General features: G+C 35.8%; 3 protein-coding genes across 5 annotated transcripts in view; 1 reads left to right on the top strand and 2 right to left on the bottom strand.

The window, feature by feature from the left end:
• The window catches only part of LOC124221222 (uncharacterized), a 31,556-nt gene that overhangs the window by 16,279 nt on the left and 884 nt on the right, over positions 1-14,393 (bottom strand). The gene's annotated exons all lie outside the window — the stretch shown is intronic.
• LOC124221219 (1-phosphatidylinositol 4,5-bisphosphate phosphodiesterase) lies at positions 4,213-13,530 on the top strand. Of its 3 annotated transcripts, none has more exons than XM_046630980.2 (19): positions 4,213-4,530; positions 5,874-6,098; positions 6,206-6,265; positions 6,412-6,549; positions 6,745-6,824; positions 7,482-7,617; positions 7,702-7,802; positions 8,000-8,166; positions 8,260-8,470; positions 8,547-8,805; positions 8,885-9,085; positions 9,181-9,373; positions 9,487-9,644; positions 9,770-9,976; positions 10,083-10,455; positions 10,596-10,745; positions 10,848-11,025; positions 11,185-11,635; positions 11,726-13,530. In XM_046630980.2, the coding sequence occupies exons 2-19, from the start codon at positions 5,928-5,930 to the stop codon at positions 11,792-11,794; spliced, it is 3,303 nt and encodes a 1,100-aa protein (XP_046486936.1). In that variant the 5' UTR covers positions 4,213-4,530; positions 5,874-5,927; the 3' UTR covers positions 11,795-13,530. The 3 variants fall into 3 exon arrangements, with proteins under 3 accessions (XP_046486936.1, XP_068993119.1, XP_068993120.1); XM_069137018.1 differs by lacking the exon at positions 4,213-4,530 and adding an exon at positions 4,553-5,452; XM_069137019.1 differs by lacking the exons at positions 4,213-4,530; positions 5,874-6,098; positions 6,206-6,265; positions 6,412-6,549 and having other exon boundaries at positions 6,745-6,795.
• Positions 13,310-14,234, bottom strand: mRpL33 (mitochondrial ribosomal protein L33). The gene is made up of 3 exons (XM_046630987.2): positions 14,097-14,234; positions 13,737-13,840; positions 13,310-13,597 (listed from the first exon to the last, which is right to left on the bottom strand). Exons 1-3 carry the CDS (start codon positions 14,135-14,137, stop codon positions 13,548-13,550), a joined length of 195 nt encoding a protein of 64 aa, XP_046486943.2. The 5' UTR covers positions 14,138-14,234; the 3' UTR covers positions 13,310-13,547.

Raw genomic sequence — 14,393 nt, 5'->3', positions numbered from 1 at the left:
GGGAAAAATATGATAGCTATAAGATTTTCTCAACAGGACTTCGTGTCGACGATCTTACGATACCGCGTTACACAAATAACACGGGTCTGTAACAAAAAAACGGCACAATTTTTATATGCCATTTTTTTAAATAGATTTCGACTCTCTAAAGCCTGGAAAAATACTCAAAAAGTTCTACCGCGTCAAGTTTTTTCTTGAACTCGTGTTTGTAGTTTCATTTAGAATGAAACTTCCGTTTAGTACGAAATCTGATATCCTATTCTTGATTATAAAAATCCTAGGCAAAAGTGACTTGTTACTTGCATTTAATATGTGTTAGAGTGAGACTCAAGAATAAATGCAAACAAGAAAACAGAAAATGAAAAGCTGAAGCGTGTTCGGAGGTGTATCAAAGAGAAGACGAAAAAGTTTCACAGGCAAAAGGGATGAACGCGAAATGTTAAATAGGTACATTTCATAAAGAAATTGTTTGTTTAATTTTATACGAAACATCGTTTAGTTCATTGTAATAAAATTGTGGTTTTTTCACTATTGTTATACTTTTTTATGCAAGCACCTTGTATTTTGCAAGAATATACTGTACGCGATGGAGGGAAATGGAAGTAATTTTTGGATTCAGCACATTCGAAAACATAATATTTACCAAAAACATCCCATGCAGTTGAAAATAAATATTTTTTTGCAGACGTGTGTAATTATTTCATGCCTTAGACATATATATTTATATATATATATATAAAATTTCAACCGGAAAATTTTCAAACAGCAATATTTCCCCATATCTCAGACATTTCCGATACATGTGTACCCAACTCGTCGGACATTATTTTTGCCCAGGAATATATCTCCCCGGCAGTTTTTTGTACGTGTTGCACCCCTTTTTCCTAAGCTACGTGCCCGCATAATTTTCTTACATGTATAAATTTGCACGAAGAGTGGACGGTGTGCTGTAATATTTATATCCACCTATCCCTCTTTCTCTCTTTCTTTCTTTGATGCCCATGACTCGAATTGGGTAAGCTTACGACTGGAAGCAAGAACTAATCTGCGGAGTGTAGAAACCGTGACGCTTACATTCCGAGAGAAGTCATCAAAGTTCGTAGCTGTAACGATGTGGTAATTTGTCCGGGGCATTTTCGAGCATGATGATGTTAATAAAAAATGAGAGAAAAGAGAGGAAAAAAACGCAGCGAAGACCCGACATGCATATTCATGGTAATTAAGTGGGGTTTTCTACTTTTACTGCATGGGTTCGTGTATAAAAGAGCAAGGGTGCCACCGGCAGACCGAAGAGGTATTACATCACGGGGGTGTGTATGTATACATATATATATATATATGTAATACCTAGCTATTACGTTACAAGTTATACCAGACGAGTCATTGAGTATAAAGATCAAACACTAAACCTCGTGCTGACAGACTTAATTACAACTTTTCCGTATATTTTATTTAAAAGAGGGTAGCAATTTCCCCGCATTTTTTTCGTAAAGAGGAAAGGCGTAATCTAGAAAATATGAAAAATAAAATTCTACAAGTATTCCGGGCTAAAAGTACAGTAAATTTAACACGCAAAGATCGTAAGATAAAAAATTCGAAACATCTGGCTCTAAGAAGGTCGTAAGCTAGGATATTATCAGCGACATGTTGGCAAAATTGAGCTTATAAAGCTGCAGCAAAAAAACTAAATATGAAAGATGATCCTTGCTCATTCTCAACCACTCGATAGAGATACAACTTGTCGACGTACAGAGTCGTTTTAACGACTTCAAACCTTTTTTAAGATCATTAAACTCATCCTCTTACTAATTTTCCGATATACAGTAACAACTGTTGTATAACGAAGCTATTTATACATCCCGACGATACACTTTTAAGGGTCTGCAGTATAGGTATAACGGATGAACACCGCCTGTACAAATATACATGAGCTGTATAATTAACAGAGAGTTAAAGAAGGGTCTCCCGATTTGTGTAATAAGGGCCGGCGAATTCTCGCTCGAGATAACAATTAGTAATTAGCACTCGACGCTAAGAGAGATTCCAGAGTGTTGATCAATCTTCTCGATCCCCTCTGCAACTCCGCCATCTTGTCATCAGACAACGTCGACCTGCTGTCATCTTGTATTATACGGCTTTCGAAACTCTCGTTATACCCGTTAATTACTGTACTTGTTAATTTCAGTTAAAATTATATTCCCCAATGAACTCTGCGCGAATTTCACCAGTATACACACCGCGTCGCGCTAAAACAATATTCCAATTACCTACGTAAATTTATTGTTGTACATGTTGTTGTTATTATCATTATTATTATTATTATGCCTATACGCAACACCGTGATTGGTTGAATTTGCAAAACGGAAATCTGTACGCGAAATTAAACGAGTATATATTGCTTATATACTCGTGATGTTTACAGGTGTAAACCGTGTATTAATTCTTGCGATTTCAGGGCATACATACATCTGTGTTCGCGGAACGACACACGGGGCTCAACGTTGTCCCGCAGGGTTAATATAGAAATAATTGTATGGATGGGTGTATAGACGTAGGAAGCGTTCACCCCGGAATATGGATTAAAGCCACAGCTGAGACATTGAACCTTAATCGAGTTAAGCTGATGCAAAATTCTCTTCCCGTCACCGTCGAGTTTAATTTATTTATGTACAGATACCTCCGTCACGCATTGTATTATACGCGTCCTACATCCCTAAATGAAGGGTATGATGGACCGTGGGTTTGGAAAATATTCACCAGGGCCTGAAATACCGATAGGATAACTACGCCGCATGCACATGCTCAAACGTATTGTCGTACTCAAACGTTGGAATCTTGATGCGATGTGTATTACCGATAGCTGCGTGTTCGTGACGGTAATAAATAAAATTCAATTTAATCGGTTAAACACGCGATATCACCAATATTCACGCCCGCTTACGTATCGGAGCGTGTTTCGGCATCAAACCATACAATTAAACACGGTTTTAACTACGGCTCAATGTCACTGCTAATTCACTAAAAATTATAAGACTGTTATTAAATATTGAGATTTCGCAACGGAACGATTTGAAATTATTCATCCCCTGTACGGCAGTTATTTTCAACCAGTGTTGCAAATCGTGATAATCTCCCACTGCAGATTAAGTGTAAATCCATATCCATTGTGTACACTGTGTTCACATACGTGCCTATTTCATACAGGAAGACGCATACACACGGACCTATCACATTCCCGTATCACGTATGTATACAAGAGCTCAGATTACTGTATCTTCATTATCCTTGTAAGCTATGCAGGCTTACCGTCGGCGTTAATAACAATGGGTGAGGAACGAGAACGCGGGGATAAACCTGCGGCGACAAGGGAGAATCACAAATCTTTTTCGGAATTTTTGCGCAGCGATGCTCTCGTGTAAATTTATTCGGTTACAATTTAGGTTTTTCTGAACGATTAATACCTTATCAATTCATCTTGATTCGCGGGTAAAGAATAAAATCCGGAAATTGCATGTCGTGTATTTTATAAGCACTGGCTCACTTGGCGCAAAATATATTACGAGCTATTCAAATGAATGCCAGGTTAATCGAGTTTCAAAGTGTAAAATATTTCGATGAACATTTCAAGTTAGCCTGTAGAATTGAATCAGGGTCCCCATGTAACCGAAATGACGAGCTATGTAACAACCAAGATTCGATTTTAGAACCGCGATTGATTCAATTGAAATTTGCATACCGCACGTGATGTTGTACAAGAAACGATAAATAGTAATGATGTACAATTTGTTGAAGAAATTTATTAAATTGAATATTAACTAGGTAAGTTTGTAAACTCCATTAAACCGAGATTGATGTTATTTTACAATTCCCTCGTGAATCCAAAGTAGCATTGTCACAAGATACATTTAAATAATTCGCAACTCGGAAAAGCAATATACTGCATAAATATGCGTAATGTGTATATAGCACGTATATTATACAAGATTGAGATCTAAACAAGACGACTGCATTACCGATCATTGACAAGTGGCTAACTGCTCAACAAATGGCACCTTACCGACACATGATAAAGAAGAACGGCAACTCGGCGGGTAACGAGATCCGCGTGTCAGAAAAATCCAACAGCGCTAGGCATGCGCACGTTGAATTTCGAGGTCCCAGGGCATAGCGAAACATCAAGCAGTCGATAGTCGATATCAAGCTGAATGTATGTAAGTGCATGCATACGCCAATCGTAGGACGTACAGCAGCCACTTTGTGAATGTATATTAGAAGAATCCACACAGACGTATCAGTCACACGAGCTGTTAGTGCTGCCCAGTGCTGCCTGCCTCGCTGGCTTCGTGGTGTTCGAAGAAAATTTTGGTTTCTTTGATTCCTAATTTTGTATCAGAGAATCGAGTGAATTCCCCCCCCTTTTTGTGTTTTCATTCACTCAGGCCAAAATTCGTTAGATCGTTATCGCGTAAAGATATAAAAAATGAAGGGCTTCAACGAGCTATAAAAGTCAATACCAGAGCAGAGGAAGCAGTGAGTGTTCGACACTAATCGACGTCTTTTGTACACGACTTCAATGCAATATTTATTAATTAGCGAAAGCATTTAACAATCGTGTATTTTGTCACTTGCTTCGTCCTCGCCTTAAACGTCAAACTCGGCAATAAATCCTCGACCGAAACAGCATCCTAGGTCAATTCATTCGATTCGTTTATTCTCGCAACGTGCAAAGAAAAATGTGATTCTCTACTTGTTGTTAGATTTCTCACACATCGCAAACACGTTTGAATAAACACACGCGCAAACGTTATTCAACCAAAATGTAACCGCTTTGCTGCAGGATATTCACGCTCTTAACATTTAATCAAGTTTCACAAATAATATCAATATTATTGTTGTCTGCGTCTACGCCGTCTGACAGGTCGGAAACAACGATATATGTGCACACAATCATAAGTCGAATCTACTGTGTGCACGCACAGAGTAAACATCAGAATCTAATTTTGGTTTAGAGCTGAGAGATTTTCTATCTTGTACTTATTTTTGTGAACATAATGTGACTGGCTGCCGAAATTAGGGGGGGAGGGGGGAAACTTCGCTATAGAATTGGAAGACTGATAATTATTGAATAAACGTATTTCTAATCAATTTTTAGGCGTGAAACGATCTTCCTATTTATAAACCAGCTATCAAAACAGCTCTGCAGAGATTATATTCTCCTGCAAACATATGCGAAATCTATTTGTTGATTTTAAAACTATTAAACTGAAGCAGAGCAGCTTTATCCGCTGATCTGAATTATTTAAATTTTGCTGCAAAACAATATTGTCGAATTTTTTATTAATAATTGCTAACCAGTTGATATAATCTACACTGAAAGGCCATCTTAATGTTTTACCATGCTAATACCATTGATAACTATCCGTATCTCTCGCTGTTAACCACAGAGGCAAATGTTCGTACCATAATTATTTGTTATATCTGATAGGTTCTCAAGTCAGACGAGTAGGAATTTGTTACTTCACTTTTATATTATACTTAGCATCAATTCTTTCAACAGTTTTTCTAACAGAAATGATCAAAGGAACCAACGTCAAGTCTGAGCTTTCGGATAAACGCACAGTTCAGATTCTATATATAGCTTTAAGACCTTGACTTCTTTGATATACAAACTTATCTAAATATTATTTTCAATATTTTAAGATGAGGATATGCACAGCGGCAAGACGCAGGGTCAAGAAAAAAAAATTATCCTAATTAATTTATCGTCAAAAGCACTTGATCAAACAAATTATAACACACGTTTATGCTTTGTACTGTTATTAGATTAACAAAATGATATAATCGCTGGTGCGTTACCGTCTTCTTTTTTCAAGGATAGAATAGTCTGCGCCTACTCAAGCCCAGGCTTGTAAAACTTGCCAGGAAAAATGACAAAACGGTTCGAATTCAACTGGCAAATTGAAGTGCCGGAACCTTTGCGCACAGGATGCGTCTTCGATAGATGGTCGGAAGAAAAGGATAATACTGAAATAGAGGTGAATTGTTTGTTCAAAGTTGACGAGTATGGATTCTTTATTTACTGGAAAAGCGAGGGAAAGGTGAGAACAAAAACTTTTTTTCATCACCGGGAGAACAACAGATTCAAAGTAACTCCACGAATTGTTAGCATAATTCATAAATAACTGATAGAGAATCCTTCCTCTAGGACGGAGATGTTATTGAACTATGTCAAGTCAGCGATGTTAGGGCAGGCGGTATTCCAAAGGTAAAAATTTTACTGTGTTTATTCAAATTTCAACAAACTTTGTACGTTGTATTCGAGGTATCTTATACCTTGACAATATGTGCAGAGTTTAGTGAAAATTGTCCCATATGTTTCAATTGTTTTCATCAATTACGTTATGTAAACAGGATCCAAAGTTATATGACAAACTGGGAGGCAAGCATGAAGATCAATTGGAAGAAAGAAGTCTGACCATTTGTTCAGGTGTAGATTATACGAATATTAATTATCAACACATCGTGTGCCCGGATGCAGCAACTGCAAAGGTGTGATAAATTTGATAATAGAATTCACAGGTCTCTATGTCCAATTTGAACTGTATTGAGAATGACACACCTCGATTTGGTACTACTTTTAGTAAAAAACAGACGAAATAATGTGAAATATCTGGTTATTCTACATGTATTCACATTACTGAAGTGATGTAAAAACGATATTTATCATACCGTTTTGTGTTACAGACATGGTTGGATGGACTCCGAACAATAACGCACAATGTGAAGGCTAACAATGTTTGTCCGTTAACTTGCCTTAAAAAACAGTATGATCTGATTCTTGTTCATTTAATTTCACTTGATTAAAGATTTTGTGTAAAGTTTGATTTTTCTGCTAAACCGATTCACAAAAACATACTCTGAAATCACAGATGAAAATAATCAGGGATCGTACGTACAGGGAAAACCTGGAAAACTGGGAAAACTCAGGGAATTTCTTACAGCAGGGAAAAGTCCGGGAAAAGTTAGGAAATTTCGAAAATAAGACTGGAATTTACAGTCTATCAAAAAAATAAACTCGTTCTCACACAAAGCACCATGGATCGTGATGAAAAAAAATTATACTTAAAATTTTGTTTCGTCGTATCACTCCATAGATTCTATGTATATTACCTAATACCAAACCTACTTTCGTTTTTTTCTTACAGAAAATTGTGGGCTATTCTTTGTAAATTGATAGTCATACAGTAAGTTAGTTACTAGGTAATATTGAAGGTATTAGTACTAATGTTAAAAAAAATTGTCATTAATCAGCGACATATTTTTCGAAAGGTTGCTGGAAAAATCCTGTTTTCAGGCTAGAATGCCTGGAAAAGTCAGGAAATTTCAGATTCCAAAAAGCGTACGAACCTTGATAATTCCTAGTACACATTACGTTACATAAATATTATACTACATGTAATAGAAATTATTCTTTGTTACAGCTGGATGAGACTACGAATGTTGGTTGATCCAGTTGGAAAAGTTCCAGTTAAAGTGGTTGCGCGAACATTTGCTTCAGGGAAGACTGAAAAATTGGTGTATCAATGTCTGGCTGATTTAGATTTACCAAGTGGAAAGGTACTGTAAAATCTGTGAATAGCGTCAACTGTATTATTTTCATAAATCAGTTTTGTGCGCAACGATAAAATTATCTCTTCACAGAATGACGTTATAGAGCCAGATGACTTTACATTCGATAAATTTTATGAACTATATCATAAAATATGTCCAAGAAATGATATAGAGGAATTATTTCAATCAATGTGAGTACTGTTTGCAAAAATGATGAAGAATTAAATTTTACAGTACCTACTACCAGATTATATATAATTGCATGTAATAGGAATTGGAATAATTGGTAACAATCTTCTGACAATTATTAGAATTTTACTCGAAATTCTTAGGCAGGCCTTGAAATCATTCTATGCTAATGTTTTACCGTTATATTATGTAAATGCAGAACTCAGGGGAAAGCTGATACAATTAATATGGAACAGTTGATAACGTTTTTGAACGAAAAACAAAGAGATCCGACATTGAATGAAATTTTATGCCCACTTTACGACGAGAAGCGAGCAACGGAAATTATTAACGATTATGAAAAGAATGAAGAAGCGCGAGTTAACAGTACGTTTGTTTTTTATTTTACGGTACACTGAAATTCGTAAATCAGAGAAGATCGACCTGTGTATAAGCGAACTTGTTGAAATTTAATTACAGAAACAATGACAAAAGATGGTTTCATTCGGTATTTGATGTCCGATGAAAATGCACCTGTATTTCTCGATCGACTTGATATTTACATGGATATGGATCAACCTTTATCCCACTACTACATAAACTCAAGTCATAACACTTATCTAAGCGGAAGACAATTCGGTGGTAAAAGTAGCGTAGAAATGTACAGACAAGTGTTACTTGCTGGATGCAGGTAAATTGATTTTGCTAATAACCCTGACAAATTCTCGTTTGATTTACACACATATCGATGAAAATTTTTGCTATAGGTGTGTTGAATTGGATTGTTGGGACGGGAAAGGCGAAGACGAAGAGCCAATTATAACTCATGGAAAAGCAATGTGTACAGACATCTTGTTCAGGGATGTTATATATGCAGTGCGCGACACAGCGTTTGTTACTTCCGAATATCCTGTTATACTAAGTTTTGAGAACCACTGTAGTAAAAAGCAACAATATAAATTAGCCAAATACTGTGACGAGATATTGGGAGACTTGTTGTTAAAAGAACCATTGAAAGAATATCCTGTAAGTCCATTAAAGAAGAACCACGAGTACCTGAACTCGCATAGTATTCATCAAACTAATTAATTATATTTGTCATCAGCTGGAACCAGGCGTGAATCTTCCACCACCGAACATGTTGAAGCGAAAGATCCTCATAAAAAATAAACGATTAAAACCTGAAGTCGAAAAGCACGAACTAGAACTTTTCAAACAAGGCCAATTCGTTATTGAAGATGAAGTTAAAGAAGATGCCAGTGCAATACCAACCACAGCATCTGTCGTAGACCAACAACCTATAAAGGTTGTACTCAATTATTTCCAGTTTTAAACCTATCGAACATAATTCAACATTAAATTTGACATTCGTGTGAAATAATTCAACATGCCATCCCACAGGAAGAAATAGTCGTAGCAGCCGAATCTGTAGTCCCTGTAGGAGTGGTTCTACCAACTCAAGGCAGCGGTAGTGTCGCAGAAAGCTTTGAATTAACACCTTATACCGGCAGTACAACCAATGTTCACCCATGGCTGTCATCAATGGTAAATTACGCTCAGCCGATCAAGTTTCAAGGATTCAGTGTTGCGGAGCGTGAGTTTTTAATTTTTGTACTAATTTGTTTGCACTGACGTTGCGACCGTTTGTGCAAATTAATGTAAATATTTAAATCGCATCGCACTACCGATATTACTATCTTCTTGCAGAAAAGAATATTCATTACAACATGTCGTCTTTTGCCGAGACTGCGGGATTAAATTATTTGAAAACATCTGCGATCGAATTTGTAAATTACAACAAACGGCAAATGAGTAGAATATATCCAAAGGGTACCAGGGCTGATTCTTCCAATTATATGCCTCAGGTGAATACTGTCAATAATTCATTAATTCACTGTATCCAACTAATTATCCACTATCTTTGAATCAAAACAACTGTGCCTGATACATTATATCCACCACCCCAACTGATGACTAAATATTTGCACAGGTGTTCTGGAACGCTGGGTGCCAAATGGTGTCATTGAATTTTCAAACTGCAGACCTTCCGATGCAATTGAATCAGGGAAAGTTTGAGTACAATGGATCCTCTGGTTATTTACTAAAGCCAGATTTTATGAGACGTGCTGACCGTAGTTTTGATCCATTTGCCGAAAGTCCCGTGGACGGAGTCATCGCAACACAGTGCAGCGTACAGGCATGTACATTGGAAACACAAAATAAATCCGGAAATTCACAAAATTATTTTAGATTTTAACATAAGAAATGCAAACTTTAATTTTCCCTTTACATCCCACCGGCAGGTAATTGCTGGACAGTTTCTATCAGACAAAAAGGTCGGTACATACGTGGAAGTGGAAATGTATGGTTTACCGACTGATACAATAAGGAAAGAGTTTCGCACTCGAGTTGTCCAAGCCAACGGATTGAACCCTGTGTACAATGAGGAGCCATTCCTCTTTCGCAAAGTAGTGTTACCCGATTTAGCAGCCTTGCGTTTTGCTGTTTATGATGAATCGAATGGCAAACTATTAGGACAGAGAATCGTTCCTTTGGATGGATTACAGTCCGGTTATCGTCACGTCGCCCTACGCACAGAAGCCAATTTCCCCATGTCTCTTCCCATGCTCTTCTGTAATATAGAACTCAAGATTTACGTTCCCGACGGCTTTCAAGGTGCATCAGTTCAAATTTTGAATGATCGTTTGTTGCAAAGTATTTTACTTTAGCATAATAATTAGAAGTAAATTTCATACAAAAATTCACCATTTTAACATCTATTCATCTAATCAACATAACTTTTTATGTGAATGAAGACTTTATGGAAGCATTGACTGCACCACGAGTAGATAGAAAGGCGGAAGCAGCCGCACAAACTAAAATGCGCGGGCTTGGTATTGAGGAAAGTGACAATAAGACCAACGTCGAAGCTCCTCTACATCACCATGAAGTAGCAAAGCCTCGGGGTATGTTGAAATTTGACGCTTACATCACAAACAATACGGTCTTGATACGTAACCCGAATTTACTGAACGAATTATATTTAAAACACTTTTATTTCCATACAGAGGAAATGATGTTCGAACCAATCACTGTGGAATCACTGAGACAAGAAAAAGGATACCAGAAAGTTTCCAGGAAGCAACAGAAGGAGTTAGAGTCCATAAAAAAAAGGCATCAGAAGGAAAAAATTACTGTTCAAAAACAGCAGTGCGCAGCAATTGAGAAAATCATCAAAGGAAAAAAGTAAGCGTTACTTTCAAAGATAGATGAAACGGAATTTTAAAAAAACTACAGGTTATAGTCAGAAGGTTCTATCGAGCCTTACTGGTTATCAAACTTGAAAACTAATACTAGTGTACAAGAAGTGAATCATAATATTTACAATTCTATTCCGATTTACAGTAAATTGGAATTATCGCGTGATCCGAGTGTTCGTAGAGCAGTATCAGAACAAACCGCCCAGTGGTCACGACTAGCAGAAAGACAACGCCGAGAAGAAAAGGAACTTCAACGAGCGCATCTTGAAGAACGACGTACCCAACTGCGCAAAATGTGCACGACAGCACAAATTACACAATTGAAACAATTGGCGGCGAGGCACGAGCGCGAACTCAAGGAAATGAATATACGACAAGCGCGATTGTCAGTTGAAAGTATGCGCGAAGTAATGAACGATAAAACACTTAAGACAAGGGGCATCAAGGAGGGAAGACTGAGAGAGAAGCAACAAAATAATACGAAAAAGTTTATGGAAGAAAGAAAAATAGCACAAATTGTTCAAGCCAGAGAAAAAGATAAACTGAAAGTTATTCATGATAAACAACTTGAGGACTTACAAAAAGATATAAATGCGGTAAGAATACAGGCCTGCAATGATGGATTATTTAATAAGTAAAATTTGAAGCGATACCAATAATAATGTTGATAATTCGTGATTTCACAGGTATTGGAAATGTACAAAAATGAAGAAATTGAGTACGAAGTAGGTCCAAAAACTGAGTTCTACGTATGAGTGCTGAACAAACTATTCCGTAAGCGCACTAATTCTATTCGTCAAATACATTCAAATTTCTCATACTATAATATTCACTATTGGAATCGGGATCAAATCTCATAGCAATTATTTCGTAGAATGATTGTGTCGTGATTACAGGCACTGTGAATTGAGCTAATGAATCTTTTATTTTCTTATACAATTCTTAGCTTATGGTGCAAACTTTTTTATCATAACTTGTTACTTTTTAAATCAAAATAATATGTAAAACTTCTTTGATGAGTCATATAATTTAAGAAAAGTTTATCACGTAGATGATATATGATCTAGTCAAATTTGAAACACCTCAAAAAGATATATTATTCACTCGAATGTCTGAATAAATGTAAGAAATAATCTTGGGTCAGTAGTAAGAAAAGTATTTCAATGCCGGAGTTTCAAAATATACAAAGATTAACGTTAATAATGTTACAATACCGTGCCTCTTTTAAGATACAAACAACATACGTCATACGTACATACATCATACGTACTGTTGTAACTATGATTTTTTCAACAACTAATCATAGTTTTAGTGTTACTGCAAAGGTGCTTGGGACAAATAGATGTATCCTATTACATTTGATTAATTTCAGCGATGTGATGAAATAACAAATATGATTTATTCACAAGTCAAGTTCCTTCATGCCTTGAAAAACGGCCTGTGTTCTTTTTTTTCTAGTTTGGAATTTTATTTAAAAGTATTCATAGAGCCTAAATCGTTATTTAATATTTTGGTATATGAACCATTTTCATTTTAGTAAATAGCAGTTAGATTATGTACCTTTTGGTATCTGCATTATCACATTTTTACCAGTTTTGATTTCCCTAACTTATTATCATGATGTTAATAGGCTAAAAATTGGTAAAAATTAAAAAATGTGAGAAATGAAAGGTATGCAATTAACTCTCGCTTTTTCTTTTATAATTTCATAATATCACACAATAAATCGCACAATCGGTACAGTTTCATTATTTTGTTTAGTCACACAGGTTGCAGGGGTTCTTGGATGATTTGAAATTCTCAACATCGTGTTGTAAACATAGGGTTCAATTCTTGATACATTTTGTAGCGTTTTCAGCTTGCATTGTTCCATTGTCTTCTGCTCTAGTCTGTAGCACCGAATCAGTAATTTTACATATGATGACATACGTAACTACTGTTCCGATGCTGCAGAATACAGCAGAACGCTGCGGGCTAAAAACACTATTAATAATCAGTAGCAAATCCAATGTTTTTAGATGCTAATTTATTTTCCGTGATATAGAGTGTGACTAAACCAAACAGATGATCTGTACTTCAACTAGGTTTAACACTTATCGTAATATATATTACGTTATCATAATTTTGTTATATTTTTTTTACGAATGTTTTCGAAACCATTTCCCTGTTTCAGCTAGTTGTAAGTAAATTTGTTTCATAGTAAAAATATAATATATTGAGAGTTGAAAGCCAAAAGTAATGTGTATGTAAATAAAAAATCTATATACAAGTCTAGTGAAATGAATATATTGTTTTCAATATGATGTATACATAGATTACTCGGTAGTACGTACATTTGAATAAAATAAATTACACAAAGTTACTTAGTCTGCCAACGTCTTGCAATTGAAACTTCTAAACAACATTGTGGGATTGAAATGACAGAATTCACCGAATTTTAAATATTACATTTTAATTCAATCTTTAATACAACATTTAATATTCCAGCGAACCGCCAGAGAAAAACCATTACATACTACGTATCTTCTTTTTTTCTCTGTACAAACTTATCCGTTGTACTGAAATAAAAGAAATCGACAAATCATTCATCTGACAAACCTAGCAATTACTGAGCAAGGAAAAAAAGAAGAAAGCCTATTACAGACCAAATTAATTTACAAGACTAAAGGATTAAGAATGTTGAATAAAATCACTTACTATGTGGATCAAATCGCAGTATTTCTAGCTTGTCGGCAAGCCTTTCGCGTATTTTATTAAACGTATGCCCGGTTACAGCGCTTTCCATCTGAACCATAATGAGTCTAAAATTAAAGTGAAATTAGCATCTTTCCTTTTAATTCAACTGTAATTATTACACCAGAAATGACATAAAGAATGAGAATAAAAGAACACTAAATGCATAGAAACTAATGAAATGATCTTTAATAGGTCGACGTTTATAAACGAATTACTGTAAAATGATTAAACAGTGATTCTAACCTATAAATAAACTTCCCAACCGATCACTAATACGATCAATTAACAGTAAATATAAACAATATCAGTCTATGCACTTACTTGCTTTTCGCTTTCTTAAGTAACAAGTTTGTTAAGAACATTTTATTTCGTGAATTCTGACCAAAAATTATTTGGTCACACAATCTCGACACAATACTCGAAGGCGCCGCGATCGACGTTGTATTGCATTCATCCTGATGAACAGAAAATCTGTGCATACAGATGGCATAGCGTACAACTAATTTTCGAGATATTCTGAATAGTAAATGCAGGTCAGTTACCGATTGGCAGTCTACCGTGCCATGCCATAAAACCAGTTGATGATACAAAGAGTATATTTACCATAGCGAAGTGCCC

This window comes from Neodiprion pinetum, chromosome 6 (genome assembly GCF_021155775.2).
Source record: "Neodiprion pinetum isolate iyNeoPine1 chromosome 6, iyNeoPine1.2, whole genome shotgun sequence".
Taxonomy (NCBI): Eukaryota; Metazoa; Arthropoda; class Insecta; order Hymenoptera; family Diprionidae; genus Neodiprion; species Neodiprion pinetum.
The sequence above is the reverse complement of the archived record's forward strand: the minus strand, read 5'-3'. Positions and strand labels throughout refer to the sequence as shown.